Below are 27,398 nucleotides of genomic sequence, written 5' to 3' on the forward strand. Positions count from 1 at the left end.
CTTTGCTAAAAGACATCATGTAGCTACCAAGAGGCAGCAAATATTTTCCTGTAGATGAAAAAAAAAAAAAAAAAGAAAAAAAGAAAAGAAAAAATAGAACCTAGGCTAAAAAAACCCATAAACCAGGGCACAAGCTCCCATCCCAGTGAGACTGACACTGGCAACTGTAAATTGTGGGGAGCATTTCCTCCTCCAAGCCCAGATCTTTCCTACACGTGTTATCAACCCCTACACATATGTTTGCAGGACTGGCATCACTCCCATCCTCTTTGCAATGCTTTATCAGTGAGAATTCTCATTTTATTTTAAAAATACTAATGTAATTATTTATTTCAAGTCTCCCAGGAAAGGACTGCAGTTCTCACTGCAGCATAACAGATAAGAAAGGCTACAGTGTTTGTTCCAAGGCAAACAGCAAAGACAGAATCCAACATCTTAGGAGGAGAAAAATCACTTTTCAGACACGAGCTAAGATTAAATGGGCATTTGGCACCGAACCCAAAATGTATCATTTTCTTGGGTCTACCTCAGTGGAGTCAGATCAGAAACAACCATTCCTTCGTCCAGAAATGGCTGAAATTAAGTAATTAGCGCTCCACCGACCACCACCAACTCCCTCACGAACAGCCTCTCGGCACGGGGCGTAGAGAAAAGCTTTTGAAGCCAAACCAGCCCCGCAGCGGCCGCGGCGCATCCCGCACATGGCGAGGGGACCGGCGTGCCCCCGAGCCCGGCCGGTGCCGCGGGGGGAGCGGAGAAAAGTGGGAAGGGAAGGGAAGGGAAGGGAAGGGAAGGGAAGGGAAGGGAAGGGAAGGGAAGGGAAGGGAAGGGAAGGGAAGGGAAGGGAAGGGAAGGGAAGGGAAGGGAAGGGAAGGGAAGGGAAGGGAAGGGAAGGGAAGGGAAGGGAAGGGAAGGGAAGGGAAGGGAAGGGAAGGGAAGGGAAGGGAAGGGAAGGGAAGGGAAGGGAAGGGAAGGGAAGGGAAGGGAAGGGAAGGGAAGGGAAGGGAAGGGAAGGGAAGGGAAGGGAAGGGAAGGGAAGGGAAGGGAAGGGAAGGGAAGGGAAGGGAAGGGAAGGGAAGGGAAGGGAAGGGAAGGGAAGGGAAGGGAAGGGAAGGGAAGGGAAGGGAAGGGAAGGGAAGGGAAGGGAAGGGAAGGGAAGGGAAGGGAAGGGAAGGGAAGGGAAGGGAAGGGAAGGGAAGGGAAGGGAAGGGAAGGGAAGGGAAGGGAAGGGAAGGGAAGGGAAGGGAAGGGAAGGGAAGGGAAGGGAAGGGAAGGGAAGGGAAGGGAAGGGAAGGGAAGGGAAGGGAAGGGAAGGGAAGGGAAGGGAAGGGAAGGGAAGGGAAGGGAAGGGAAGGGAAGGGAAGGGAAGGGAAGGGAAGGGAAGGGAAGGGAAGGGAAGGGAAGGGAAGGGAAGGGAAGGGAAGGGAAGGGAAGGGAAGGGAAGGGAAGGGAAGGGAAGGGAAGGGAAGGGAAGGGAAGGGAAGGGAAGGGAAGGGAAGGGAAGGGAAGGGAAGGGAAGGGAAGGGAAGGGAAGGGAAGGGAAGGGAAGGGAAGGGAAGGGAAGGGAAGGGAAGGGAAGGGAAGGGAAGGGAAGGGAAGGGAAGGGAAGGGAAGGGAAGGGAAGGGAAGGGAAGGGAAGGGAAGGGAAGGGAAGGGAAGGGAAGGGAAGGGAAGGGAAGGGAAGGGAAGGGAAGGGAAGGGAAGGGAAGGGAAGGGAAGGGCGGCCCCGTCCCGCCCCATCCCTCCCCCGGCCGGGCGCGGCGGCCCCCGGGGGCGCGGCAGCGGCGGCTCCAGCGGCCCGGCCCGGCAGCAGCGGGGCTGCGGGAGCCTCCCCGCCGGGGATGCGGCTCCCCGGGGGACGCGCCGCACGCTCCCGCCCTCCGCCCGCCGTCGACCGGGCGCCGCGCGGAGCCTCCGCCTCCGCCTCCCCGCGGCGTCTCCCCCGCGGCGGGGCCGCCGCCGCCGCCGCCCCGCATGGCCAGAGCGCGCCGGGCGGTGCGCGCCGCCCAGCCCGCGCCGCTGCTGCCCGCGGCCCCGGGGCCCAGCGCGGGCGGGCCGGGCCAGCGGCCCCGGGGCGCCGCCGTCGCCAGGCGGGCGGGCAGCCCCGCCGGGGGATGACTCAGAGCCGCGGCCCCTGCAGCGAAGCCGCCGCCGCGCCGGGCTCCGCGCAGCGCCGCCCCATGCCCGCGCCCCGCGCCGGGGGCCGCCCGCCGCCCGCCGCGCCCGCCGCGCCGCGCACCGGATGATGCCCCCGCGGGGGGCGGTGGGCTCCTGCCGCCGGCGGCGCCTGGCGCCCCTCAACGAGGACAACGGGCGGTTCCTGCTGCTGGCCGCCCTCATCGCGGCGTACCTGAGCGCCGGCGCCACCGTCTTCTCGGCCCTCGAGAGCCCGTCGGAGGCGGCGGCGCAGCTCCGCTGGAACCGGACCCTGCACAACTTCAGCCGCATCTTCAACATCAGCCTGCCGGAGCTGCGCGCCTTCCTGCGGAGCTACGAGGCGGCCATGGCCGCGGGCATCCGCGTCGACGCCCTGCGGCCCCGCTGGGACTTCCCCGGCGCCTTCTACTTCGTGGGCACCGTGGTCTCCACCATAGGTGAGCGCCGCCCCGACGGCCCCGCCGAGCGGACGCGCCCGTCCGGGGGATGCCGCGGCCGCGGCCCCGTCGTTATAGCGACCAAAGTTTGGGGAGAGGCGCCGCCGCGTTGCTGCGGCAACCGGGGCTTCGCAGCGCCTCCGGGTCGCTCTGTCCCCGCTGACCTCCCGTCCCGGGGCTCGCGGTCCCCTCCAACCCCCCCATCCCGCTGCACGGAGCCGGGACCGGCGCTGCTCCCGCCCCGCCGCGCTCCGGCTCCCGCGGGCTCGCAGCAGCGCCCGCCGTCGCGGCTGCCGGAGCTCCGTCCCTGCCCAGCAAACTCCTGCTGCCGGCGGCTGGGCTGCTTCGTTCCGCCGGCCCGAGGGAGCGGACGAGGCTGGCGGCTGCCTGCCCGAGTGGCGCTGCCGGCGCCGGGATGCGCTCGGTACCGGGAGAGGCGCACGGGGGCCGGCAGCAGCGGGCTGATGCAGATGCTGAAGGAGAGAAAGGCTTCCGCCGCTCAGCTTGGTACCGGCTTTAACTGCTGGCAAAGTTAGGATGTGTGTGTGTGTGTTTAAAGACGCGAAGTCGCTGTCCTCCAGCTGTAGCACAATACGGTTCTCGTGTATCGCTGCAGCTGGCTGCAGTTTTTCCTATCCCATAGGTGTTTAGGAAGAGCAGCACTTTGTAAAGCAAATTATAAGTTATGGTGGGAGTATTTTTATTATTTTTTAGACTCTGTGGCTGTCTACTGCTCTTGGACTATTACTTGAGAAACCCTGTCCCTGAGTACAAGATCTTAGCAGTCTTAACTCTGCCAGTTTGTAAGTTCTGTAAGAAGCCAGGTGTCTTCTGAGCTTAAATGTTGTTTTCCATCTATTGTAGAGGAAGAAACTCACAGCTCATTATTGCATTTGCACTCATTAGGTATGGAAAATGTTTTATCAATAATGACTAATCTGTATAATGGAGTCGTGATGGTGAGTACAGCAGTGTTGTCAGGTATTGTTACTTTTTGCGTTGAAAAATCCAGTTACCTTTTGCTTTGCAATTACATTTGGTAGCCCGGTCATTAAAGCACCGTTTTAATTAAGCACTAAGCTTTCTTCATCACAGGAACGTATGTTTAAAAGAGATTGTTTTGACTGATCAGAATGAGTGAACAAAAAAGCCAGTGTTTTAACAAACCCATTCTTTCAGTACACAGAAATCTTCAGGTGGTGTGTAAACACACTGCTTTCCTGCCAACTCTGGCTTCTGCTCTCTGAGGTCATTGAAATGTAAAATGTTTCTGTTTCCATCTCCACTTCATTGCCCACCTGCAGTTATTTGTACCTGGGCAGGGGGACTGAGGAGCTCAGCAGGGGTTTTGCCAGGTGAGAGGTGTAAATGGCAGAGCCAGGAGTTGTGTTTCTCATGTTCCTGTGGCACCAACCAAGAGGCAGTAATGTCACATCTCACATGCGAGGTGGGGGCTGAAAACTGGAGGTTTTTTGTGATGTGCAACAAAGGCTGGGTTCTGACAAGTGCTCCCCAAGTCATTCCTTCCCTTGCAATGCTACCTGGCAGTGCTTTCTCCTGGATTGCTTAGAGTACTTGGTGTGAGTTCAGAGAGCTCTGAGTGAGGAGATGCTGGCTGAGCTGTGCCTGTGGGCACTGCAAAGGCTGTGGCAGAGCTGCTGTTCTGGGGATGGCAAGCTGCACAGCCTGGCAGGAGCAGTGTCTGCCAGATCCCAGCATCCCGAGGCTGCTGTGCTCCATCCCAGCATGGCTTTCACCCTGTACATTTCACGTATACAACCCCTGCAGATGAAGAGGAAACTGCTGCCCCCACCTCAGTGCTGCTTCTCTTCGTGTGCCTGTTCAAGCTGCTGCAGCTCACAGAGGCAGAGCCCATGAAGAGCTCAGCTGCAGCAGGGTTTCTTCCACCACACAGTTGTATTTGGTTATTTTTGGCAGTTCTGCCCAGCAAAAGTGAGAAAACCTCATGAATTAACTAACTAGTTGTTCCGCTGAAACATGACACTGTGCTGTTAGTCAAATGTGCACAAAGCTCTCTGGCTCATGGTCCCAAGCATGAGAGAAACCAAGTGGCAGGGCACTGAGATGTCCCCTGGGTGAGCAGTTCCAAAGCCATTCTTTTAAGGTCCATTTTTCCCTCCCAGCCAGTTCATTTATGTACCTTCCCACCCTTTGATTCCCCTGTCAGCTCACACGCCACGTTATCCCGAGCAGTTTGATTTGCTTTCCTGTCGTGCTTAATTGACAAGAATGCTGTTTTTACCCAGCCTTGCCAAGAACTACCAGACATGCAGAGTCAAAACAGCTTTCCTTCCTCCACAGCTTCATCAGTTACGTGTGTCAAAGCAACTTTATTACTCCAGCTAAACACTGCACCATCCTAGCGAGGTGGAGGAAAGCTTCCTTACTCACTGCTTAACAAACAGCAAGTATACTCAGTGTCTCTCAGGAGTAAATCACACACAGGTTACTCAGCTTGTCCTCTGTAGAGGATTCCAACTCACAGGAATCTTGCTATCTTTTCAAACCCTCACGCTGTTCTAAATAGGTTTAATAAATCTACTAAATCTTTCTCATATAGGCATTGAAATACACTGAAATCCAGGCACAGGGCTGCAAATCTTGCTGGAGTTTGTGTGAGCTGAGCTGGGAAAGACTCATCTTTCCTTCCCAGTTCTTCACCCTTCTGTGAACACAAGGGTTTGGAGTAGCCAGGCTGGGAGAGAACTGTCCCATCCACCCTCTTTGAGCAGCTCCTCTGCAGAGCCAAGCAGCTCCCCTCTCTTAGGTGCCTCCTTGGCTGCAGTTCTGCACTTCCCTAAATCCTCAGGGACACAATCAAACAGTCTGGATGAGAAACGTGTTAATGGGGTCTTTAAGAAATGAGAGTTGAAATTGTCGTTTTATAGAGCATTTTCCTGAATAGCCCGCAAAGTGTGTGGCTTGCAGTCCATAAAACACCCTCTTGATAGCACTCTGGGCATTCAGTTTTTATTACTGTATTGTTTGTGCTTGAATAATGAAATGTTGAGTCTGTTTTCATTAGACACATCTGGATTTTCAGAGCTATGTAAGAAAATCCTTCAGTCTAACTTCTGATTGCTGGCTGTTGGACTACACCATCTACTCAGTCATTGTTTTGCACTCCAAAAGGTATTGGGTTGCTTTCTAGGCAATTATTATTATTCTGATTTCTTTAAGAAGCAGCTAGGTGGAATTTATTCTTGATTCTTTGGTCTAACTGACTGTAGACTTTGGTTTTCAGTTGAGTTTTTTCCTTCCCTCCCCAAATGCAAACCACCTATAGCACTTTGTTAAAGACTAAAAGCAAAAGTGTAACTCAGACCAGATTTCTCTCTGGTAAAAATGTTACAGATGCAGATGTAATCAGTCCAGGCTTTCCCTGTATTCTGGTAGCAGAGATTTATTCTGCCAGCACACCAAGCAACTCTGGAATGCCTGAAGATCTGGATTTCTGACTCAGTCCATGAGTCTAGACTTTGTACCCAGATTTTTTTCCTCTCTTAAGGGTTAGAATAAATCTTAGGTGCCCGTATAGTAAAACGTTTTGAAACATAGACCCATTTAAATTGGATTCTAAGCTTCTTATGTGTAAGTACGTGTTTCAAAAATCAAGTGATAGAATTGATTTATAGAAATCCATACCAGTCATTAAAAAATGAGGTCAAGTGAAGCACTCTGATATATAAAAGGGATTTTTTCAATAAAATATTTTTATAGCACCTTTACTGTGGGCAGATGATTTTGGGATGGAACAAGTCTGGGTTATGCGTGCTTGAGAAATGCCCCTGGGAAGGAAAGAAGCAGGGACCTTCTCTCTGTACAGCTGTGCAGGGGATACAGGTGTTGGGGACACTGTGTGTAGGAGTGAGCAGGACAATTCATACTTGCCTAATCCCTGAGGTATCCTGTTAAATTACTCAATATTCCTGTGGACTGACAGCTCCACCCAAAGAGATGGAGGCATCCTTTGCTCTTAAGGAAGAGACACAGTATTCTGTGTTTTCTGCCATCTCACTGGCTCTGGCAGAGGTTTTCTCCTTGCTTGGGATCTCAGCTGGGTTGGACCTTCTTCTCTCTGGCTCCTGTGTAAGGACCAGCACACCCAGCCCAGCATTTCTGCTTGTGCTCCACAGCCTAAGCACCATAACTCACTCCTAAAATACCCTCTGGCTCTGTATCATAGTCTTGTGATAGTATCTGTCGATCCAGATGTTCTGGAGGTGATAATTTAATGGAAGTGATGTGCAAGGCACACTTGGACAGTTCAGCAAGCACAGGTGAGATGTTGGACTGCGCTGCCAGGAGCCAGGGGTTGAGAGCAATCCTGGAGAGCAGACACTACAGAGGATAATTTGGTGAGAAATCCCACAAGTAACCAAGATGGTCTGAAGGTTTAAGAGGGAAGTATATTCGTCCCATCTTCATCTTGTATTCCAGGATGTGAATTAGAGCTGTGTCGCAGACATCTTTTATGGAAAATCCTTTCCTTAGGATTTTTCCTCCTGAGAAGCTGGAGGCCTCAGGAACAAAATGCAAACATTGATTATCTGCTGCTGTGGAATGCAACAGGTGCATCTGTGATTGGCCCATGTTGGATGTTTGTAATTAATGGCCAATCACAGCCCAGCTGGCTCGGACAGAGAGCTGAGCCACAAACCCTTGTTATCATTCCTTCCTATTCTATTCTTGGCTAGCCTTCTGATGAAATCCTTTCTACTATTCTTTTAGTATAGTTTTAATGTAATATATATCATAAAATAATAAATCAAGCCTTCTGAAACATGAAGTCAGATCCTCGTCTCTTCCCTCATCCAAGAACCCCTGTGAACACCGTCACAGAGCTGCAGCCACAGGAGGTTCTGGCTCCCTGCTGTCTGTGGGGTCAGCCCAACCAAAAGGTGACAGCCCAACCAGGGCGTGCAAATTCAAACCTATGAGTTAAACCAGAGTCGGCTTTATCTTTTTAATTTCTTTTCCTTTTAATTTTATTTCATGGAAGGGCAATTATTAAAGCCATTATGGAGGAATGTGACATCCCCCCAGCTTCGGGTGAGGGCTGGCTGCCCTTTCAGGGATCTGGTTCAGATGGTCAGCAGCACTGCTAGCTCCTCAGGGCTCTGCAGCTCTCTGGGGCTTGTACAGGCAGCTTTTGCAGAGGTTTCAGATTAGGGGGGAGTACCTCCAGATCTGACCTTCTTAAAGTTAAGAAATAATCAAACAAAGCTGAATGAGAAAGCAGCTGGAAGAGGCAGCAGTGTTATTAAGCTGCAGTGTCAGGTTATTTGTCTTTGCCATCCTATACACAATCTGCAGGCAGAATGGGAGGGTGTTTGAGGCAGATCTGATTCCTTCATGCTTTGATCAATGTGCCCCTGGATTTCTGAGTTATTTTCTCACTCGGGCAATCTTGATAAAGAACAGAGAGCAAGAGGCTCAGAGGGCAGCAGGTCAATGGTCAGCACATTTCTGTGGAGAGTTCTGATCCTACACTGATTTTGCTCAGATGAAGTACTGTCACCATAGCAATGTTTTCTGCTTGCCATAGCTGCATGGGAGTATTAACTTCTTTGGGTGCCACTGATAGGAATTTCCCAAGTGTGTGGGCATAGGTTGGGTGCTCGGAGCAGAAAAGTAATCTAAATCACAGCTTGCTTTCTTGTAGTTGAGAGCAGCAACATAAATCTTTACTTGGAATACATCCATGTAATTACACAGGTGACTTGAGGAGTCCCCACTGAAGGGTCATGATTAAATCATTTTGATCCTAAATTTGTTGGGATTTTATTCTAGAAGGCAGGAGGGAGAAACCCAAATACTTGAAATAAAACCCTTCCTAAAATTTAAAAAATAAAAATTGTGAAAAATATTACTTTAATTTCAGTGCTTTTTAGGGTTTGCCTGCCCCTGTAGGGTTATGCCAGCCACAGAAAATTAAGCTTTCACTGTGCTTTGGCCATCTAAACTGAATGATCTCTACAGAGCATTTCAGTTCAGATTAGTTAATCTAAACATTTCAGATGTTTCTTTAATATTAACCCCTAGCTAAATGTTTCAAAACATTAACATCAGTAACAGATGGAGAAGTCAAGGACAAACAAATTGTATTTCTGTTGTGGAGTGTGAGGTGCTCAGCTGGAGCACTGAAATGTGTGGTCTCAAAATCAAATGTCAAGCACCACAGCTTTGTAGAGCAGTCATCCAAAAACCAAATTTTGCCCAGCGTTACATGAGATATGGTCCAGCATCTCAGAAGCTTGGGGAGATTTCATAGTGCCTTACCAGGTGCTGGTTCAGGTTCAAAACAAAGACCAGCTGGAGTTTGTAGGCATGGATTCTCCCTTTTTGCATCTGGCTTGTGTCATTGAAGGAGCAATGTCTGCTTAGTGAGCAGGTACCTTGTATTCTCCCTTTCTGCAGCCTTCAGGGTCCCTCTGGCTTGTGTCACTGAAGGAGCAATGCCTGCTTGGTGAGCAGGTACCTCCTGCTCAGCACAACATTCCATTTGGTGTTTGGTGATAGTCCTGCAGACACCTATATTTTAGTTCCCTGTGCATTTACCAGAGCTTGTGGATGTGGTTGCAGAGCAGACCCTGGTGTGCCCAGGCACCCTCTGACAGCTCTCCATCCCCTGTGGCTCCAGCCAGTCCGTCTCCATGACCAAGCAACCTCCCTGTGAGCCCTGTGAGCCTGTGAGGGATCATAATTACAGGCTTATCAGCTGCCCTGTTTGCTGCAGGCTCATAAAGCCAAATCCTGCTTGAAGCTCTGTGTCCTGTGTTCCCATGGAGCCCTGCCACCCCTGGAGCCTTCCCCCACTTTGTTCTCCTGGGGATATTCCCCCTTTCCTTCTCATAGTGCTTATCCACTGCTGCTGCTCACCTGCCTTTCCCAGCCTGAGCTTCTCCAGCTTCTCCTGCCCTCCTGCAGTTAGGATGCCCTTCCCTACTGGTGATGTGTTTGCTTGATTAACTTTCAGATATTTGTTTGCTGACTTTACAGTCTTTCACGTTAAGGACTACCAAAGAAGTAAAGCTTTACAGCTTCTCCCTGTTCCTCATCACCCTCACTCCTTTCCCTAGTGTTAATCCTGCTATTGACCCTCATTTCTTTCTTGGTTTGTTTCCTCCTTCTCTCATTGTCTTCAGTTTGACACAGATCATACGCACGTCGCAATTTTTTCTCACTTGTACCACAGGGTCATCTTTGCCAGCACAGTGTCTTGTTTTTATACAAGCTTTAATTGCTCTTCATCGTGGAGAGAAGAGGAAAACAATTACAGGGTAGTTCTGTTGACAATTAACTGTGTGTAACATTACCTGCTGCTGGCAGTGTGCTGGAAAATACAATGTCATTTCTTCATTTTAATGAACACAGGATTACCTTATCTTTAAAGCTGTTAAGTCAAAGAGAATTTGGCCTCTTGCCATAGTGGCATCAGGGTTAGAGCAACAGAAAAGCAGCTCAGAACATTTCATATGCAATTTTCTGACTGAAGCAGCTTGGTATTATTGAAAACATAGCCTTTGGCCATGATCTGAATAAGCCTTGCTTACCTGTATCAAAAGAGACAGTTTTTGTAATGTGTCAGCACCAAGTGCTTATCTCAGGGCATTTTGGGAAAAGATGTTTAAGATCAAAAATTAGGGTTCATGCTGGTGAACATTTGAAATGTGAAAAGTCCTCCTGAGCACAATAAATGTTTGAAGTGACAATAAAAACCTTTTGTGAATAAAAACACTCTAGTAACAAGCAGAACTATAATCCAAGGGGCAATTGCATAGCAATCCAGACAAATAAAATACCTCCTCAATAGCCTGTTTCTGCTGAAGTCAATAGCAGACCAGTCTGCAGAGCTTTAGGATATCCTACCTTAGGTGCTTTATTGGCACACCAGGTTTATAAAACAAATGCACTTGTTATTACCATGTCAAATACATCCCCCTGAGCTCAGTGAGTCTGCTGATGGCACTGGCTGGTACACCTAGACATGGGAAGGTTTCAGTACAATCTTTCTTGAATCAAATGAGAAGTAGAATGAAAATTAAATCTAATTGCATTAGACAAGGCAAAGCATTAGCAGCCTTTACAAGTAATTAAAGCTTTGGAGTGGAATAAGATAAGAAATTGAATGGTTTGATGTTAACATACGGGATTACTTATTGTGGGTGAGCACTGCTATTGCTCCTGTTTAAAATTCCATGATAAGTGCATGAAAGAGGCAGTAATACCTTGAAAAGAGTTGTAGCCCCACAGGAAGTCCTCACTGGATTTTAACCTTTCTGAGCTTGTTCCACTGCAGCTTCTTCCCCTTTAGAAATTATTGGCCAAATGTTTCCCAATAATTCTCAAGTCTTACACAGGCAAATTTAATCTGCAGCTAGAAGAAATTTGCCCATGCAAGAGCCGAGTGAGGAGCTATTTCAGTTAAAGCCAGATAAAATGCCTTTGGTTATTCATCATTATATATTCTGTCATCTTGTTGCTCAGCCTGAGAATTATGGAAGCAATATATTTCTCTCCTGAGGTCAAACAAAAAACACATTCATGCTCAATGTGCATGGAGTCAGGTCTGCTTTAAGCTTGATGGAAATAGGAGGGAGTGACAGCAGTGTAAAGGTCTTAAACCCAAGTTGTGATTTTCACAAGAGAGGCAGAAACAAGGTGTTTGATATGATGATTTGTTAGTTTATAAAAGCTGCTACTGGCAGAGCTGTGAGGACCAGGAAAATCCCAGATAAAATATGAGCTCAAAATTGTCTTGGTAGTGTAGTGGATTTGTTCAGTACCATTAAATTTAAAAATAGTCAAGGGAAATGCATACTAAGGAAGGAAGAGTTAAATGAAGAAGTAGAAAATGGGAAATAACTGGTTAGTCAGCAGTCCTGTCACCCTCTATTTCTGTTACAGTAACTTAGAATCAGGTCTTTGTGCCTTCATGAATGGATTGGAAGAGCTGCCTGAGCAAAATGATGCTTGAGAATTTACTCTTTGCTTTTAGCTGAAGCTTTTTAAAATAAGGGACCCATGAAGGTGTATTTAAATCATTAAGAGGCCCAGGTAGGTTTATCAGAGTTTTGGTTTTTTTTTCGTTAAATTGTAACTGTGGAAGTTTGTACAGAGATTTGAAAAAAATAAACAAGCAAAAAACCAGACCTAACAGTGGAAAGGATGTTTTCATGTTTAGGGCCTTTTTATCCCTGGGTACATCTTTAAAGCCAAACTCTTTGTAAAGCAGAATAGCTGAGACAACCATGAAGAAACAGATGTTCTCTGAACACCTACCTACACAAACACCAGTGGCAGAAGAAAAAATACGCCACAAGTCTGTTGTTTAATCCAGTCAAAAAATAAGCCAACAGTATAACCATGGAACAGAACCTTTCCCATCTGCAAGACTCAGGAAGCCCACGAGTGACATCTTCTTCTGTCAGACTTCTCATGCTGGGAAATATGACACAGACCCAAGATCATTGTGAAATCTAGATAATGCCGCTTCTTAGCCTGAAAGGAGAAGTATTGTGAGATGTACTGGCACTGGAGTGACAGTACATGTGCAAGTATTCTTTAGAAGCCAATAATACCTCAAGAATATAACAAAATCTGGATGCCATTATTCTTTTCCACTTGGAGTTCAGAAAAAAAAAAAAAAAGGCTCAACCTTGGGGGTACATAAACATCTGAAATGCAACTGCAAGTTTCAATAAACAGCAAAAGCAAAAGTGTGAATGCTAATGTTTGAAATGACAGGGCATAGGCTTTTTTCTTTTAGGGTGTTGCTTAGAGACACAATCATCCACACAAAAAAACATTCTCAAAAACACATAGGGAAATTAGAATGGAAGCAGCTTTAAAGGATGAGAAATTATGATTGCAACAGAAATCTACTTTTGGAACAATATTCACCTAGAATCATCAGCTGCATGAAGACTGTAGAAAGGTCAGAGGAGGTGGCAGAGTATGGCTTCACAGATGGGACACATCTGAAGAGCAAGAAGGAATTGGTGATTCTTGGGGTCCCTGAGCTCCACTGTTGTGTATATCCATGGTTACTGAGCCACACTTCATCTATTTCCTGGTTGCCATGCTTTTGTTTTCTGTGTGTTTTTAAAGCAGTTACTCTAAATGCAGGGGTGTTTCCTATGTCTGGTGGTGGTGCAGAAACCCCTGCGCGGTATTCTCAGGGTCCCCAGGACAAAGGAGTAATTGATGATTCTGACTCCATGTTCTTAGAAGGCTAATTTATTATGATATGATATGATATGATATGATATGATATGATATGATATGATATGATATGATATTGAACTAAAACTATACTAAAGAATAGAGAGAGGATACAGACAGAATGTTACAAAGAATGATAATGAAAACTCGTGACTCCTTCCAGAGTCCGACACAGCCTGACTGTGAATGGTCATTAAGTAAAAACAATTCACATGAACCCAATGAAACAACCACCTGTTGGTAAACAATGTCCAACCACATTCCACAGCAGCACAACAGGGAGAAGCAAATCGGATAATTATTGTTTTCATTTTTCTCTGAGGCTTCTCAGCTTCCCAGGAGAAGAAATCCTGGCAAAGGGATTTTTCCAGAAAACACGACAGTGACACCCCTGTGCTTTAGGTGATTCTGGGCAGTGCAGTGAGCCAGGGCAGATGCTTCTTCACACCGCCTGGATCATGAGCAGGGGTTTGATACCCTCCCTGACAGCTGCTAATGTGACACTGTGAAGACCCTGAGCCTGTAGTGCAAAGGAGAGGGTTTTCTCACAGTAATACAACTTTGTCAAACAACTATGGAGCGTGTGGGATATATTTTTCTGTTATTAGCACCACCACTATTTCAGAGAAGGTTATAGCAAAATGTTTTTCCCCAGCTGTTAGGATAGGAAAAGAAAACAAGCCAGAGACAGGACCCTGCAATCACCAGTGTGGAGGCAGCCACAGAAGCAGCTCTGGGCTGGTTTAGATCAATGTACAAGGAGACAGGCTGCCACCAAAGGAGAGAACATCCTGCTCTCATCCCCTTGTTCTGGAAGTCCTCCTTTGTGAGGTGGTTTAGGACTAATTTAGGCAATACCAGCCCATATTCTTTCTGTTTTAACAAGCCATTAGGGTGCTTTGGCTGTGCCAGGGGGGCAGGATAACTGACAAACAGGAGGATATTTAGTGGTATCTTGCTGAAGGCTTGTCCAAGAAAGGCAGCATAAAATGAAAAAAATAATTTCAGTTTTGATTTTTTTGATTGTAAACCATAGACTGGCCCCAAGAGTTTAGCAGACAAGAGGATTATATTATTTATAAGAACAATAAAACCTTAAGTATTGAAAGAAAGTTTATGAACAGCATGTTAATAGAGAAGGGAAATTGTCACACCACAGGACACATCCATCCCTCTAAAGTCAATTCAGCAAGAATAGTGCTGGTTTGTAGGTCTTGACTTTATTTTCCTCTGTGTAATTTGAATTCCTGCTCCTGATTTTCATCTTTCTCTGAGCTTTATTCTCCAGCATCTCCTTTTAGGAGAGGCTCCCTGCCCCTCATTCAAACCCATCTTCTGTCGCAGTAGGATTAGGCAGAAAACTGAACATAAGCTTGCCAAAGATTTTGAGCCTCAAGCCTGTGACTCTCCCCATGTATTCCCTCTTCAGGGGGGCCTGCTTAGCAAGACCTTGGGCCAGAGCTGCTGCTCAGCTGGCAGCGCTGATGGCTTGGCACAAGTCAGTCCCCATTTGCTTGTACAAGGTGTATAAAGAGCAGCTGGCCCCAGCCAGGGAACCATAAAACTGCTTTAGGGACACTTCTGCTTCTTCCTTGGCTTGGTTCTGTGCCAAAGCAGCTTCAGCTCCTTCTGTATCTGTTGGGTTTTGTCTTCAGGACAATGGCATCTATAGTGAGCAAGGGTGGACTTGTTTGGCTGGCCCTTGATGTGCACTTCCTTTGCAGGCTGTGCACAGGAAGGGCAACCTGCAGGACAGCTGAGGTAAAAAGCTTTCCTACTTCTGCTGAGCGGAAAGAGCAGGAATGCTGGTGCTGAAGCTGAAGCCCCAGTGTTTATCTTTTTAAGGGCCATGTATCACTCAAACATACAAAAGTTAGGCCACTTGAGCTGATTAATGTGCCTGCTGAGTACCCACTAGAGACTGAAGATCTTTCTTGGAAAGCTCAGCTAGAAGGTGTCAGCTTAGGAAAACACCCTTGGGAAACCTGCTGCCAGGAGGAGAAGTTAAACCTTCCTGAGCAGCCAGGTTTTGAGGAGGTTATTCCTCTCTCCTTCCCTGAGGTTTCTTTGGGATCACCCCCAGTGCCTTAGACCCCATCAAGGTGGCCACAGTTGAGGTTCCTGAGGTGAAACCTCACCCTTACACCTCTCACTTTCACCCTAAATACATTGTTCTGGCTGTTTCACTCATGCCAGCCTCTCCTTAGGTTTTGGGCTCCTCTCTTCACCCTCCTTACAATTTTGTTATCTCTTTTTAAAGCTAACATACAACAAAGAGGAGTGAATATGTGGCCAGGACCTTCTAGCCTGTGGTTTAAAGCATGGCTAGCAGAGAAGTGACAAGGGTGATTGATTCTGGTGTTCACTAAGGCATCACAGCACTTTGGATAACCAATAACTTGATCACCGTTGTGTGTAAATAGAATAAAATTGGTACTGTAGAAAGCCTCTAAGAGTCACCTGCAGGTCTTTGAAACTCCTTAAAGTTCAATTAATCATCTCCTGGCTCTGTTCTGCCAGCGTGACCCCCTTTGAGCAGCAGTTGTCTCAAACACCTGGATGATGTTTCACAGGTGGAAATGAAGCAAGGAGCACCAGCAGAGACATGGGTGGTTTTTAACTACATTCATTGGGCTCATCATGGTGCTCTTTCTTGGATGAATGGATAGGGAGAATGATTATTGAAGTCAGCCCTTATTTGCATGGTCACTTGGTATTTTCTCCATGGAATATCTGCCCCAGTACATGGGTTACCAAGGACTACAAGCTTGTGTGTGATACAGATTAGGCCAGCCCTAAAAACTGCAGTTGTATCTCACTTATTCAGAAATAGCACAGGTCCAGCTTAAGGGATCTTAATTCACCCAGTGCTGGGCAGACTGCTGCTGTTCAGGAGGTGTTTGCAGATAGTAATCTAAATAATATCAAGTCGGATTTTGCAGCAACTTCTATATTAAAGGCTTTGCAATAGAAAAGCTGTAAAATAATTTACTGTTTGAGCCCAGAGTGGGGTATTTTAGTAAAGCAGGTTGAGAAAGGTGTTGAAGGGAAAGTAAATCTTTAATTTGTAGTCAGGAAATGCAGAAGTTGGAAGAACTGACTCGTTGTATTCCCACTCCTTGGGTAAAAGCTCTGGATGCAGCAGTTTTGTCAGCTCTGAGCTGTGACCCTGTATCCAAGGCAACTGTTTCTGGATGTTAGGTGGTAAGGAGCTAGAGAATAAACGAGAGGCAGTTGTGGAACATACAGGTGTGATTCCCAGGGGAAATAATGATGAAATGCTAACAGGTGGGAAAGGGTGGAGAGAAGCACCAGAACCCAAACATGGGATTCAGAGTAGGATGTTTGGTTCCTATATACATGTATAGTGTGGTTTATTTGTCTGTCAAGACCAGCCAGGACTATTGGAGAGCTATGAAGTAACACAAGTGTGAAAAAGACAGGAAGCAGGAAAAGATGAGAATTGGTAGCTCTTTGTTCCTCTGTGTTCTGTAACTCCCATCTCTTAGCCTTTATGTTGTAAGAACTTCTTTCCCTCTGGAAGCAGCATTATGGTTATAGTTGTTCTGTTGTTGTTTGAGGAGCCATTTAAAAAGTTTAAAAAGTTACTTTCAACAATTTTAGTTTCTTTTGATTTCCTTGAATATAACTACATGATGGTTATAGGGTGGTATAAAGGTGATGTGCTCTGATGATCTAAGTGCTCTTTCACTCTGGGATTTCAAATGACTGCTCCAGTGTGCTGACCTGCTGTGTGATGAAATCCTGTGGCTTATAAGAACCAGGGATGGCTGAAAGAGGCAGGGACACATTATGCCCTTTCTTGTGCTGTTTTCTGTGACTTCCTTGTGTTCAGTTTTTGAAGTGACCAAAACTTTATCGCATCTCTGAGTAAAAACGTCTTTTACTGCAAAACTGTCATCCCCTATAATCTCAAAATGTAGTAAGACAAGGTAATTGCCAAAGTAATTTGACTGAGAGAAGAGCTCACAAGTACTAAAGCTGCTATTCCTCTCTGTCTTCTGGCATCAAACACCTCTTACTCATAAGAAAGTGGGTAAAAGAAAAGAAAGCAAGAGCAACAGGAAGCATATGTCACAAGTTTGTCCATCTGTTCTACCTCTTGAATCCATCCCCAGCTTAAGTAATTTAAAGCTCCAGATGAGCAGGATTGTAACCACAAACCTGTTATGCAAGTCAGTATGAGGGTCTCATTAAATGCCAGCACTCAACCATGAGAGGCTGCTGAAGAGAGTTTTTATCAGCTCATCTTTGCTAATTCTCTTTGGGGAGGAGAAATACCAACCAGCTGAAATTAATGCTGCCTCAGAGCTTGTGTCTGAGCTGGTGGGGCAGAATTGGCACGGGGGAGGTTCAGATATTGAGCCACACAAAGTCAACCCCAAGGCACCTGTGAGGTGCCATGGAAAGCACAAGGCCCTGTTGTGCTTTTTCCCTGTACTGTGTTGGAAGCATAGGCAGTTCTGGATGAGTTTGCTTCATCCAGGCATCAGTTCTTAGCCTTGGGCAGGGTCTGAGCTCAGGGATGAGGTTCAGAACATACCAGGACCAACTCCTCGTGCTGGGGGTGACACCAAGGGACAAACACAGCTGGCGGAGGAAGGTCCTGCATGGAGAGAGAGCCCATGACTGCTTCCCTCAGCCAGCTGCTGACCTAAGGGATGTGTTTTAGTGGTGGCTTGGCAGTGCTGGGGTAGCAGTTGGACTCTATAGTCTTACAGGTCTTTTCCAACCTAAATGATTCACTGTTGGCCTAGCCTCATTTTTGGCCTGGTTTTGGCCTGTTTTATGTATTTTTTAGCATTCTCATTGCTGTGATGGGCCCTTTCACCTCCTTGCCTAGCTACATACTGAATTTTGGAAGCATTTTGCTTCAGAAAATCTTGATGAAACAAACAGCATCAAAAATATAAAACTTCATCACCTCTCTTGAACGATCACCAGGAAATAGTAAGAGGCTTCAGCACATTTACAGCTTGATCCAAACTGTTGCTATCTCTTTTTTTTTTTTCCTAATTAATAAATGTGTCTAGCCATATGTGTGACAATAAACCCATTTATTTTGATGGTGATGTTCACATGCTTGCTGTGAAGCACATGTTTAAGAGCTTTGCTGACAAGGCACAGGCAAACAGATGCCTTCTCCAACACAAGTTGGCTGTGTATCCCTAGCTGGCAACCACAACAGGCTCCCCAGCTCCTTCTGAGGACCAGGCACTTTTGGATATGCATCATCAAATGAGAGGACTCCTGTTAGCAGCCAGCCCAATCCAGAGAACAGCTCCATCCCACAGAGAAGAAGGAACTGAGAATTTTCCAGAGCCCATGGCAGGCTTTGTGAGGTCTGTTTAAAGGTGGTGTTGCTAACACTGCAAAATGGAGAGAAGAGAGAAGACAGTGGGTCCAGAAAGCAAAACGTAATGACCTCTTTGGTAACATTTTCTAGTAATACTGGGCGAGTTTTTCACTGACTTTTACACAAAATACTCTTTTGACAGTGATGCTTTTGATCATAAAGTCAGAGGATGGTTTGGGTTGGAAGGGACCTGAAAGGTTATCTGTTCACGTGGGCAGGGACACCTTTCACTAGACCAGGTTACTCAGATTGTGAGGTATGGGCTGACTTGCTGGCACACAGCTGTTTCTGAGCCTGCCAAATCTGTTGTGAGAGTAGGACCACGTCTTTTCTCATTCATCTTCACGTCACTGGAAAGATACACCTGAGTTTACTTGTCATGAGCTTTTACAGTCTTCTGTCAACCAGTGGGAAATTCTCTATCAACACAACAGGAAGGGAACACAGATAAACTAGCCAGAAAAATTCAGCCATTGCAAAAATAGATCAAGAGATTTCAAGCAGCGATCTCAACTCATTGTATATAGGCAATATTATCCTGTTGCTGTTTATAAAGGTGTGTTCTGGTAATAAACTGGATTTAATTATTTCACTATGCTCTGTAATAATTTCATTATATTCTATGCTTTTCCTTCACAAACTTTTGTTTATATAGTCTGGTGTTGATATTTACCTCCTTGAATATGTTACTTGCTGGGTGTTTTGGTTGAACAATACAGCAATGAAATCTGGGAATGTAGATTTTTTACAAAACTTTAATTTAGATTACATGTGGTTATTTGTTCATGGGACATAAGCAGTCACCTCAGTCCTGTCAATGTTTTTTGTCTGAGTCACCAAGTGTTTTTACAGGGCAGAATGGCAGAAAAAAAGCCAATACCTGCAGAACTGAGTTTCAGAAGACTTCTTGAGATAGGATGTGAAATGTAGATTTTTTTTTTTCATAAGATAACTGGTATCAGCAAATGACATGAAGTAAACTTACTGTATTTATTTGCATGCAAATTAAAGTTCACTTTTGCTGTTATTTAACCATCTGTTAGCTACAAGGCATTACTGCTTACTTATAAAACTTTGTGTATGAGTAATGTTATAATAAGTAATATTACAATAAGTAATTAATACGAAGAGGAGTTGCATTAATATTGTTGCTGGATCTTCCCAGAGTTTGTATACTCTGATTTTTCTGTTCAACTGTGCAGCAGTGTTTTTCCCTGCTGTAATTATCCATCTGCAAGTTCCCAGTGCCCCCAGGCAGCTCTGTGGCGTGATGGCTTTTCCTTCCCCCTGTGATGATACCAGGTGGGCTAGAGTCACAGCTGGGATTTGGAAAAGACTTAAAAGTGCTGTTATTTTTTAAACAGAATTCAGTATTTGGGAGGTGGTTTGGTTTTTTTTTTTTCCTGTTATACAACCTGAAAACTTCCATCTTCTCAGTGGGAATGGTATAATCAGACCCCTGTAACAAAAATGTTACACTGGGTTGCAGCTTGTGAACAGAGAACTTAAATTTTCCATCAGGTTGTGATGGCTGACACATGTGGGAGCAGGGAAATGGCCTCTTCACCTCATCCCACCTTGAAAAGGTTTGGGCTCAGTGAGCCTTCCACCTGCATTTCAAGTGGTGTTGCTCTGTTAATACAGATAATAATCCTTTCACCTTGCAAGGATTTTTTTTCTCGCTTTTGAATTTTAGTCATCTCGTTGAACTTTTGGTGCCTTCTTCCTTCTTCACCAAACTCGGTTTTGTGTTGGCCTAAGCTGACTTAGAGCTGGCACTCCTTTTGTCCAGTGAGATGGGAGCCTTGTTAAGGTACATATATCGCGAGCTTATCACAAAAACATGAGTTATTAATGTTGCCTGTTTACCTCCACACTGTAGGTTTTGGAATGACCACACCAGCAACCGTGGCTGGAAAAGTGTTCCTCATCGTTTATGGCCTTTTTGGCTGTGCCGGGACCATCCTCTTCTTCAACCTCTTCCTGGAGCGCATCATCTCGCTGCTGGCGTTCATCATGAAGGCGTGCTACGAGAGGCAGCTGCGAAGGAGCGGTCTCCTACCTCCCAACTTCCGAAAGGGGCCGGCCGTGTCCGGGGTGGGCAGCCTCGTGGGCTGGAAGCCGTCCGTTTACCACGTCATGCTGATCCTGGGAATCTTTGCTATCGCCCTTTCCTGCTGCGCCTCGGCCATGTACACGGCAGTGGAAGGGTGGAACTACGTTGACTCCTTGTATTACTGCTTTGTCACCTTCAGCACCATCGGCTTTGGAGATTTGGTAAGCAACCAAAACGCTGTGTACCAGCATCAGGGATTATACAGATTCGGGAACTTCATGTTTATATTAATGGGAGTATGTTGCATATACTCCCTTTTTAATGTCATCTCCATCGTAATCAAACAGATTTTGAACTGGGTGTTGAAAAAATTCGAATGCAGATGTTGCCCAAAGTGCCATAAATCCAGTACCCGCCTCAGCCGCCGCAACGCCATCACGCCGGGGGCCCGCCTGCGCCGGCACAACGTGGCCAGGGACGCTGACGGGCAGTACGACAGTGACACCGAGGGCAGGAGGCTCTCTGGGGAGATGATCTCCATGAGGGAGCTCACGGCCTCCAGCAAGGTCTCCCTGGCCATCCTGCAGAAGCAGCTGTCCGAGACGGCCAACGGGTACCCGAGGAATGTGTGCATCAACACGAGACAGAACGGGTTCTCGGCGGGGGTGGGGGCTCTGGCCATCATGAACAACCGCTTGGCAGAAACCAGTGATTCTAGGTAGAGCTTTTGGAATTCTGTTTGTTTCTTAAATGAAAATGAAATGGTGGTTAGGGTGGAGTTGCCACTGCAAGCTACTGGAAGGATTTACATTTCAGAGACAGCCTTGGTATTCATTGGGCATTCAGCATTTTACTTTTGGGGGTTTTATAAGTTTTCTCTAATATGCAGTGAGATCTTTACCATTATGTTACAGTTTTCCCCTGAGGGGGTTTTTAATGAGACTTGGATGTCTTTGATGCAGAATCTGGTGCAATTACAGAAGGATGGTGTGCATGGCTAGGATGGTGTCAAAACCAACATGTTCTTCTTCAGAACAGCACCTGAACCCAAACTCTGTGTTAAAAGGCATAAAGCGGGCAAGTTGCACTCCAGATTCAAACATGGGGTTGGTAAGTTTTGGCTAACCAGTATCTCCGAGTTTGCTGAAGTCTGGATCTGGTCCTGAGCCTTGTACTCAGTGCTCTTCAGCAATTCCTCATAGCAGGCCTCTGTATGACATACACATACACATACACATAGGTGGCTGTTGTCACACCAGCTTTAGGGTGGCTGTGCTTCACCTCAATAATCTCACTGACTTCAGTGGCAGAGGATGGAATGGGCTGAGCTCCCCTCCTACAAATGATGGGGTTTAGCCAGGCTTGTCTGAAAGACCACCTGCCACCTAACTCTTTAAAGCCAGGGGATTATCAAGGACCATGTTAAAGTGTGCAGAACTGTTCCTACCTGCTGAATAACAGAAAACAGGCAGTTGTCATCTTCAGAACTGACTTTGTTTAATGCCAGAGAAGCCAGTATGCACCTCTGGTGTCAAACATTTGCATCACCTCAAAAATGCTTACTTCCTTACTTTCTCATTTAAATAAGTCACTAAAATGAATGTAGGCTCATTGCTGTCCTAAATTTGCATCTTCTGCAGTGTTGTTGCAGAGATTCATGCAAATCATCTCCTTGCAGTTCTCTGAGGGCCCCAACCCTGTACTCGTTTCCCAGAAATCTGACTGTGCAGGTTGTACAGAAGAAGGGCATTGCTTTGGAGTTCCCCCTGAAGCTGGCTTCCCCCAAAATGTTGATACCAAGTCATAAATTGGCCTTTGGCTGTTGCTGCTGCCATCTTAAACCATATTAAACCTGTGCTAGCCCAAATCTCTGAAGAGCCAAAAGCAAACCTCGTCTAGAGTGTGTAGTTTAGCATGACAAGTGGGTGCAGAGAATTTGCTGCAAACCTCTTTCAAAAATGCATGCACAGCTCTGGATCATTTCTCCAAATTCTCTCTACTACACTGTGAAGATAATAAAAAGGCTTCTGCTGATTCCAAGCAAGAAATAAAACTTAAGCTTATATTCTGAGAAGCCTTCTCTTGGAAACTTAATGGAAAATTGTAGGCAAGACCATGACTAGTAGGCTGGTCACTGAATAAATTGAACAAGCTGATGAACAAAAACTAGGAGTATTAGAAATGTTTGAAAATATTTCCATGAAGTTTTATATAGATATTTTACTCTATTTACTTTTGTTTGGAGTTTGGAGTAGCCATAATTTTTGCTTTCTTTTAAATTTTTAGCAGTGAAAAATGTTTTGGAATTTACCCTTGGAAAACGAACTTTAAATTTGTGGTTTATGCGCACCTGAGCCTGCCAGCTGAATTATGGCGGTGAATGTATCTTTTCTCCTGATGAAAAGAAATCAGAGCTGCAGATAAACCATCACACATGGGTCTGTATCACACTGTAAATGTCACAGCTTTTATCAAGATGTGTTTGGCCAGAAACAAGCAGTGATGATTTTAATGTGTTTCCAGCTGGCGCAGACTCACACTTAAGGTTCTGTGGTATGGTAGGGGCTGCACTCAAGAGGCAGGAGCTTTCTTGGTGGCAGAGAGACTCCTCAAGGTCCATCTGTCTGAGTGCCTTCCTGTCTGTGCACTCCTCCTCTTTGAGGAAGCAGGAAGAAGTGCTTGGTGCTCCTTTTGAAGGCCACTGAAGGATAAATTTAGGCAGGATGCACAGGGACAGGTCACAGTCTGGAAACAGCTCTGACTGCTGGAAGACCCAGTTCAGGCTGATGCCTTCCAGAGATGCAAGGGAAAAGCACAGGCAGGGAACCAAAAGAATGAAAATTTGTTATTTCCCCTTGGGATTACCCCCACGGGTAAATCTCTTACTGTGATTATTTATGTGTTTGTTTGTTAAAAATGTGAATGGGACCCTTCTCTTTTTTTGCAGCCCAACCTCTCTTAGGGTCGTATCTTGGTGCATTTTTCATCATGGGCACTATTGCTCATTAGAACTATTACATAAATCAGGGCAGACAGGCTCTGTCCCAAAGGATTTAGGAATTTGAACTGATAGGGCCCCAAGCCACAGCAGAATTACTTGTTTATTATTTTGCTCATAAAAGCATGCTCAAATCTATCAACATTCTGTAAGCTCAAGAACTCTTATTTTTATGGTAACAAATTTGCAAATTAGGGGTTTTTTTCAGTGAGTTGTTTCAAAGGATAAATATTATATCCATGATTAAAATCCTTTTTAAAGTGTAAATTTGTGAATTGTTTTCAAACTACTTTTTCCAGGCTGGCAAATACAGTGAAGTAATACGAAATTGTACATACTGCCTCTGTACTTTTTCTGAGTCCAGGCAAAGGCAGACACACAGTCTGCTGTAACATGATCGAATGTTTCCAAGTCTTTCTGGTGCCATCAGTCACAAGGGTGCCTTTGCAGGACCCTTTGCAGTTCCTATTAACTCCAGAGGAAGCTGGACCAGCTCCTAGAGCTGGGCATCTCAAGGAATTTGGGCATCAGATTGCTGCTCTGTTCACTTAGATCTAATGTTTACTTACACCCAAGGTCCTTGATAATCTCCATTCTGCTTCTCTCTAGCCTCAGAGGAAGTGCATGCCCAGTTATTTACAGTGGCCCTGTTGCTTGCAGGTCTCAAATCCCTAGATGCTGACATAAGTCAACCACAGGGACCACCAGGTTGTATCCAAGTCCTATAAGAATCCCCAAACCCATCTGGCTCAGCAAAGCTCAGTTTATAGGAGGGTCAGAGCACAGTTATTGACCTGGGTCTCACTGGGAAGCATCTGCTGAAGGGTGGCCTTACAGTTCCCTCATATTCAGTAGGAGAAATATTTTCCAAGGATGCATGGAAACCAAGCTCCAAATCTCTGCTCTTCAGCCTGCCAGCCCTACCTGGGCACCCATCACCCCTGTGCATGAGGACATGAGCCAAGAGGCCACAGGAGGTTTGAGATCAGTCTTTCCTAGTCAATTGTGCTCTTCCTTTAGCCTTTTTTTTTTTTTAATGACAACTCCTCTTTGAACTTTCCAGGCTTGGGCACCTAACTCCTCTTTCATTGTGGATTCCCCAGGGCAGCCTGCTGCATTGGTGAATTACCCCCTAAACCTGCACCAGTTGCACCAAGTGCAATTCCTCCTGGTGTTTCATTTTCACAGACAAAGCAGATACCAGCAATACCCGGACACAGACTGAAGCACAAGAAATCAGAAGGAAACAAGAAAACAGAGTGGGAAAGTGAAAGCACACTGCACTAGATTGCACTTTCTTTTCAGGTAACTTGGGAGCTGTATTACATTCTTGAAATGGGTTGGGGTTTTTTTTCTTCAAATTTAATTATAGGTAAACTCAAAAGAATACAGTTGAATTAGATTTTAAAAGTTCATCTTTCCTGGTACATCCCCCTCTGCACCACGCTGTAGAACTGCAGTAGTAACTCTTCACTGACACAGACCAAGACATCCCAGCTGCCTGCTGAGCCCACAGGCAGCACAAGCCTGAGCTCAGATCCTGTCCCCAGATTGGTCTTCTGCTACCTGAGCCCAGGGAAGAGCACTCAGGAGCAGCAGAAGGCTGCAGGAATTAGGACTTCTCTGTGGGCTGGCCCTAGTGAGAGCAGCAATGGTGTGAGCTGCTTGGACAAAGGAGATCCCATGTTCACCTGGCACCTGCACTAACACCTTGCAGATGAAATTAAAACTTAGGTGCCAATTGATGGGCAACAATGACCAAATTCAAGTGACATCTTCTCTTAACCCCAGAGGTCAGCACAGAGCAGCCACAAGGAATAATTTCTTGTGAAACCTGTAGCATTTAGCAAGTCACTCCATTGACCTCTCACGGTCTGTCTTCCCTGTGTGTGTCTTGGACAAAGTTTGGAGTCACACCAAGATGTCATCTGGTTCTCACTGGTTTCTTCCCATCTGCAAACACTGTTCTCATTTTGAAAAAATTCAAGTGGCTCTTTATTTCCTTGCAGTGCAGAGGATGTCCTCCAGAGCATGTAGATGTTCAGAGAAATCCCAGCCACAGAGGGCAGTGTCTGAGGACAGGGCTGTGCTTTGCCTCCCTGCAGAAGCAGCAGTGCACAGCAATGCATCCAAAGGCTCTTTAGGCAGTTCAGCTCTGATTGCAGCCAGAATTACTGGTGGAAGAGAGGAATCCCACTTGAGCTCTCTGGGAGTGCCCTGTGCCATGCTCTGTTACCCAGAAATGCCCCTGTTGGTGTAGTGCTGCTGTCTCAGCACGGCTTCAGCCCTGGCCCTCAGTCTTTTCTCCTCCCCAGCTTTCTGTGGGTGAAAATTTGAGTATACTGTGACCATTTACCCATATTTCAGTCATGCCTTGCTGCTGAAAGACTTTAGCAGCACTGGAGGTCATATAGCCAGGCATGTGGGCTCAGTATAAACCTAATTGAGAGTGTGGGATGAATTTATGACTATATGGAAATTAGCTGTAGCAATGAGACCATTCTCACATTTTAGTATTTTTCTAGCCTTTAACTTGAAAAATATTCAGTGGCAAATCATTGCAGTGAATGTTCAGAGCTAATTTCAACAAAATCATACTTTGCTGATTGCTAGCCTAGCAAATCTGTGGGTATGGCTGCTGCTCTAATTGGATTACTAATGTGCCTTTGCAAACCAACACACGTCTGCAGTGTTACATTTAAATAATACAATAAGTGCTGTGTTACATAATAAATTCAATTAGGAAAAATTACTACTTGACTCACACAGAATAAATAATGAAGGGTGCATTGCACATTGTACAACCAGTATGCAATTTTTGATCTTTTTTTTTTTTGTTGTTGTTGTTGTGAATATGTCCATATTTGAGCTCAAATTATGCTTTCATGAATGCTAGGAAAAGAGAAGCACTACATTGTGGAAAATAAAGGAATAAAGGAAAGTATGGACAATTCCACTGAGTTTTGACACAAAGGCTATTCATGTTAGCACATACACAGTAAGTGGTTTGTTATGCATTATAAATGCATTGTGTAGCAATGGCACTGAGGAAAGGAAACTACTTCAGTTTACATGGCCACAGTCTGAATGCAGCTACCAATAAACACATATACCTTTTTTCTTTCTCTCTTTATCTGCTAAATGAGTAACATCCACCCTTTAATTAAATTATCTCTTTAAACCCTCAAAAAGAAAATGCAGTTGCCCTACATTTTGCATAGGCAAAATGAGGTCTAAGATCAAATCCAAACTTTCAACTCTAAGGATCCAGAGTGGTGTAGTTCAGCTTTGAAGTGGGGCTGCAGATATGCAGCCTTCAAATGTATTGTGTTTCATCCTTCCGTGGAAAAAAAAAAGAGAGCAAATACAGATACAGTTTATTGCAGGTTACCCAAAAAAGTCTGGTGATTTAGCATGAGGGGGAAAAATACAGCAGGGTGAAAAGCATGGGGAAAGGGAGAAGCTTAGAGGTGCTCTGCAGCAAATGCAGCAGAAAACCAGAGTTGCTTTGCATTCCTCGTGCATTTATTCCTCGTCACACAAGGCTGTGACACTGCTACCCCCAAGAGGCTCCTGGGGCATCGTGGGCTCAGCCACCTCATCTGGAACATGGAGAGAGGCTTTTTGTGAGAAATGCCTTTTCCTGGGGGAAAAGGGACCACACAAGTCAGTTGCCCAGCTTTTACTGGGAAAGCAGCCGTGCTGGTCCCTTGCAGTGATGATCAGTGTTTGATCAGTGTTTTGGATCTATCAGAGGTGCAGATCCCCTTGCCTCCAAATCCTCCTAGTCCCAGGGCTGTGTCACACCCTGGTGTGTCCCAGCCAGCTCCCAAGCCCAGACTTGCCACGAGGATGTAGCTGGGTTTGACAGTGTGTGTAACATCCCAGCATCCTATCCTCAGCATCCCAAGTGTTTTCAGGATCAAACCTTCAAGCAGGTGACGCTTTTTCAAACCTAAGGAATACAAAGAAGTCTCCATATTCCTTTTTTTGCAGACTGTAAGAGTACTTTTTAAAGCCAATGAGTCAATGCAAGATTAATGCTTTTATAATAACATGCATAAACAACATGAAAAACTTACTGCTATTTCTGACAATGTGCAAATCAAACACTAGGTTTCTCAA

At 45.8% G+C, this 27,398-nt stretch overlaps 1 protein-coding gene across 2 annotated transcripts; it reads left to right on the plus strand.

The window, feature by feature from the left end:
- The first annotated feature begins 2,242 nt into the window (after nt 1-2,242).
- KCNK12 (potassium two pore domain channel subfamily K member 12) lies at nt 2,243-26,634 on the plus strand. 2 transcript variants are annotated; one of them, XM_058020022.1, is made up of 3 exons: nt 2,243-2,594; nt 20,102-20,993; nt 24,337-26,634. In XM_058020022.1, exons 1-3 carry the CDS (start codon nt 2,243-2,245, stop codon nt 24,395-24,397), a joined length of 1,305 nt encoding a protein of 434 aa, XP_057876005.1. In that variant the 3' UTR covers nt 24,398-26,634. The 2 variants fall into 2 exon arrangements, with proteins under 2 accessions (XP_057876005.1, XP_057876006.1); XM_058020023.1 differs by having other exon boundaries at nt 20,102-26,634.
- The last annotated feature ends 764 nt before the right edge of the window (nt 26,635-27,398 follow it).

The sequence above is a fragment of the Melospiza georgiana genome, chromosome 3 (genome assembly GCF_028018845.1).
Source record: "Melospiza georgiana isolate bMelGeo1 chromosome 3, bMelGeo1.pri, whole genome shotgun sequence".
Lineage (NCBI taxonomy): Eukaryota > Metazoa > Chordata > Aves > Passeriformes > Passerellidae > Melospiza > Melospiza georgiana.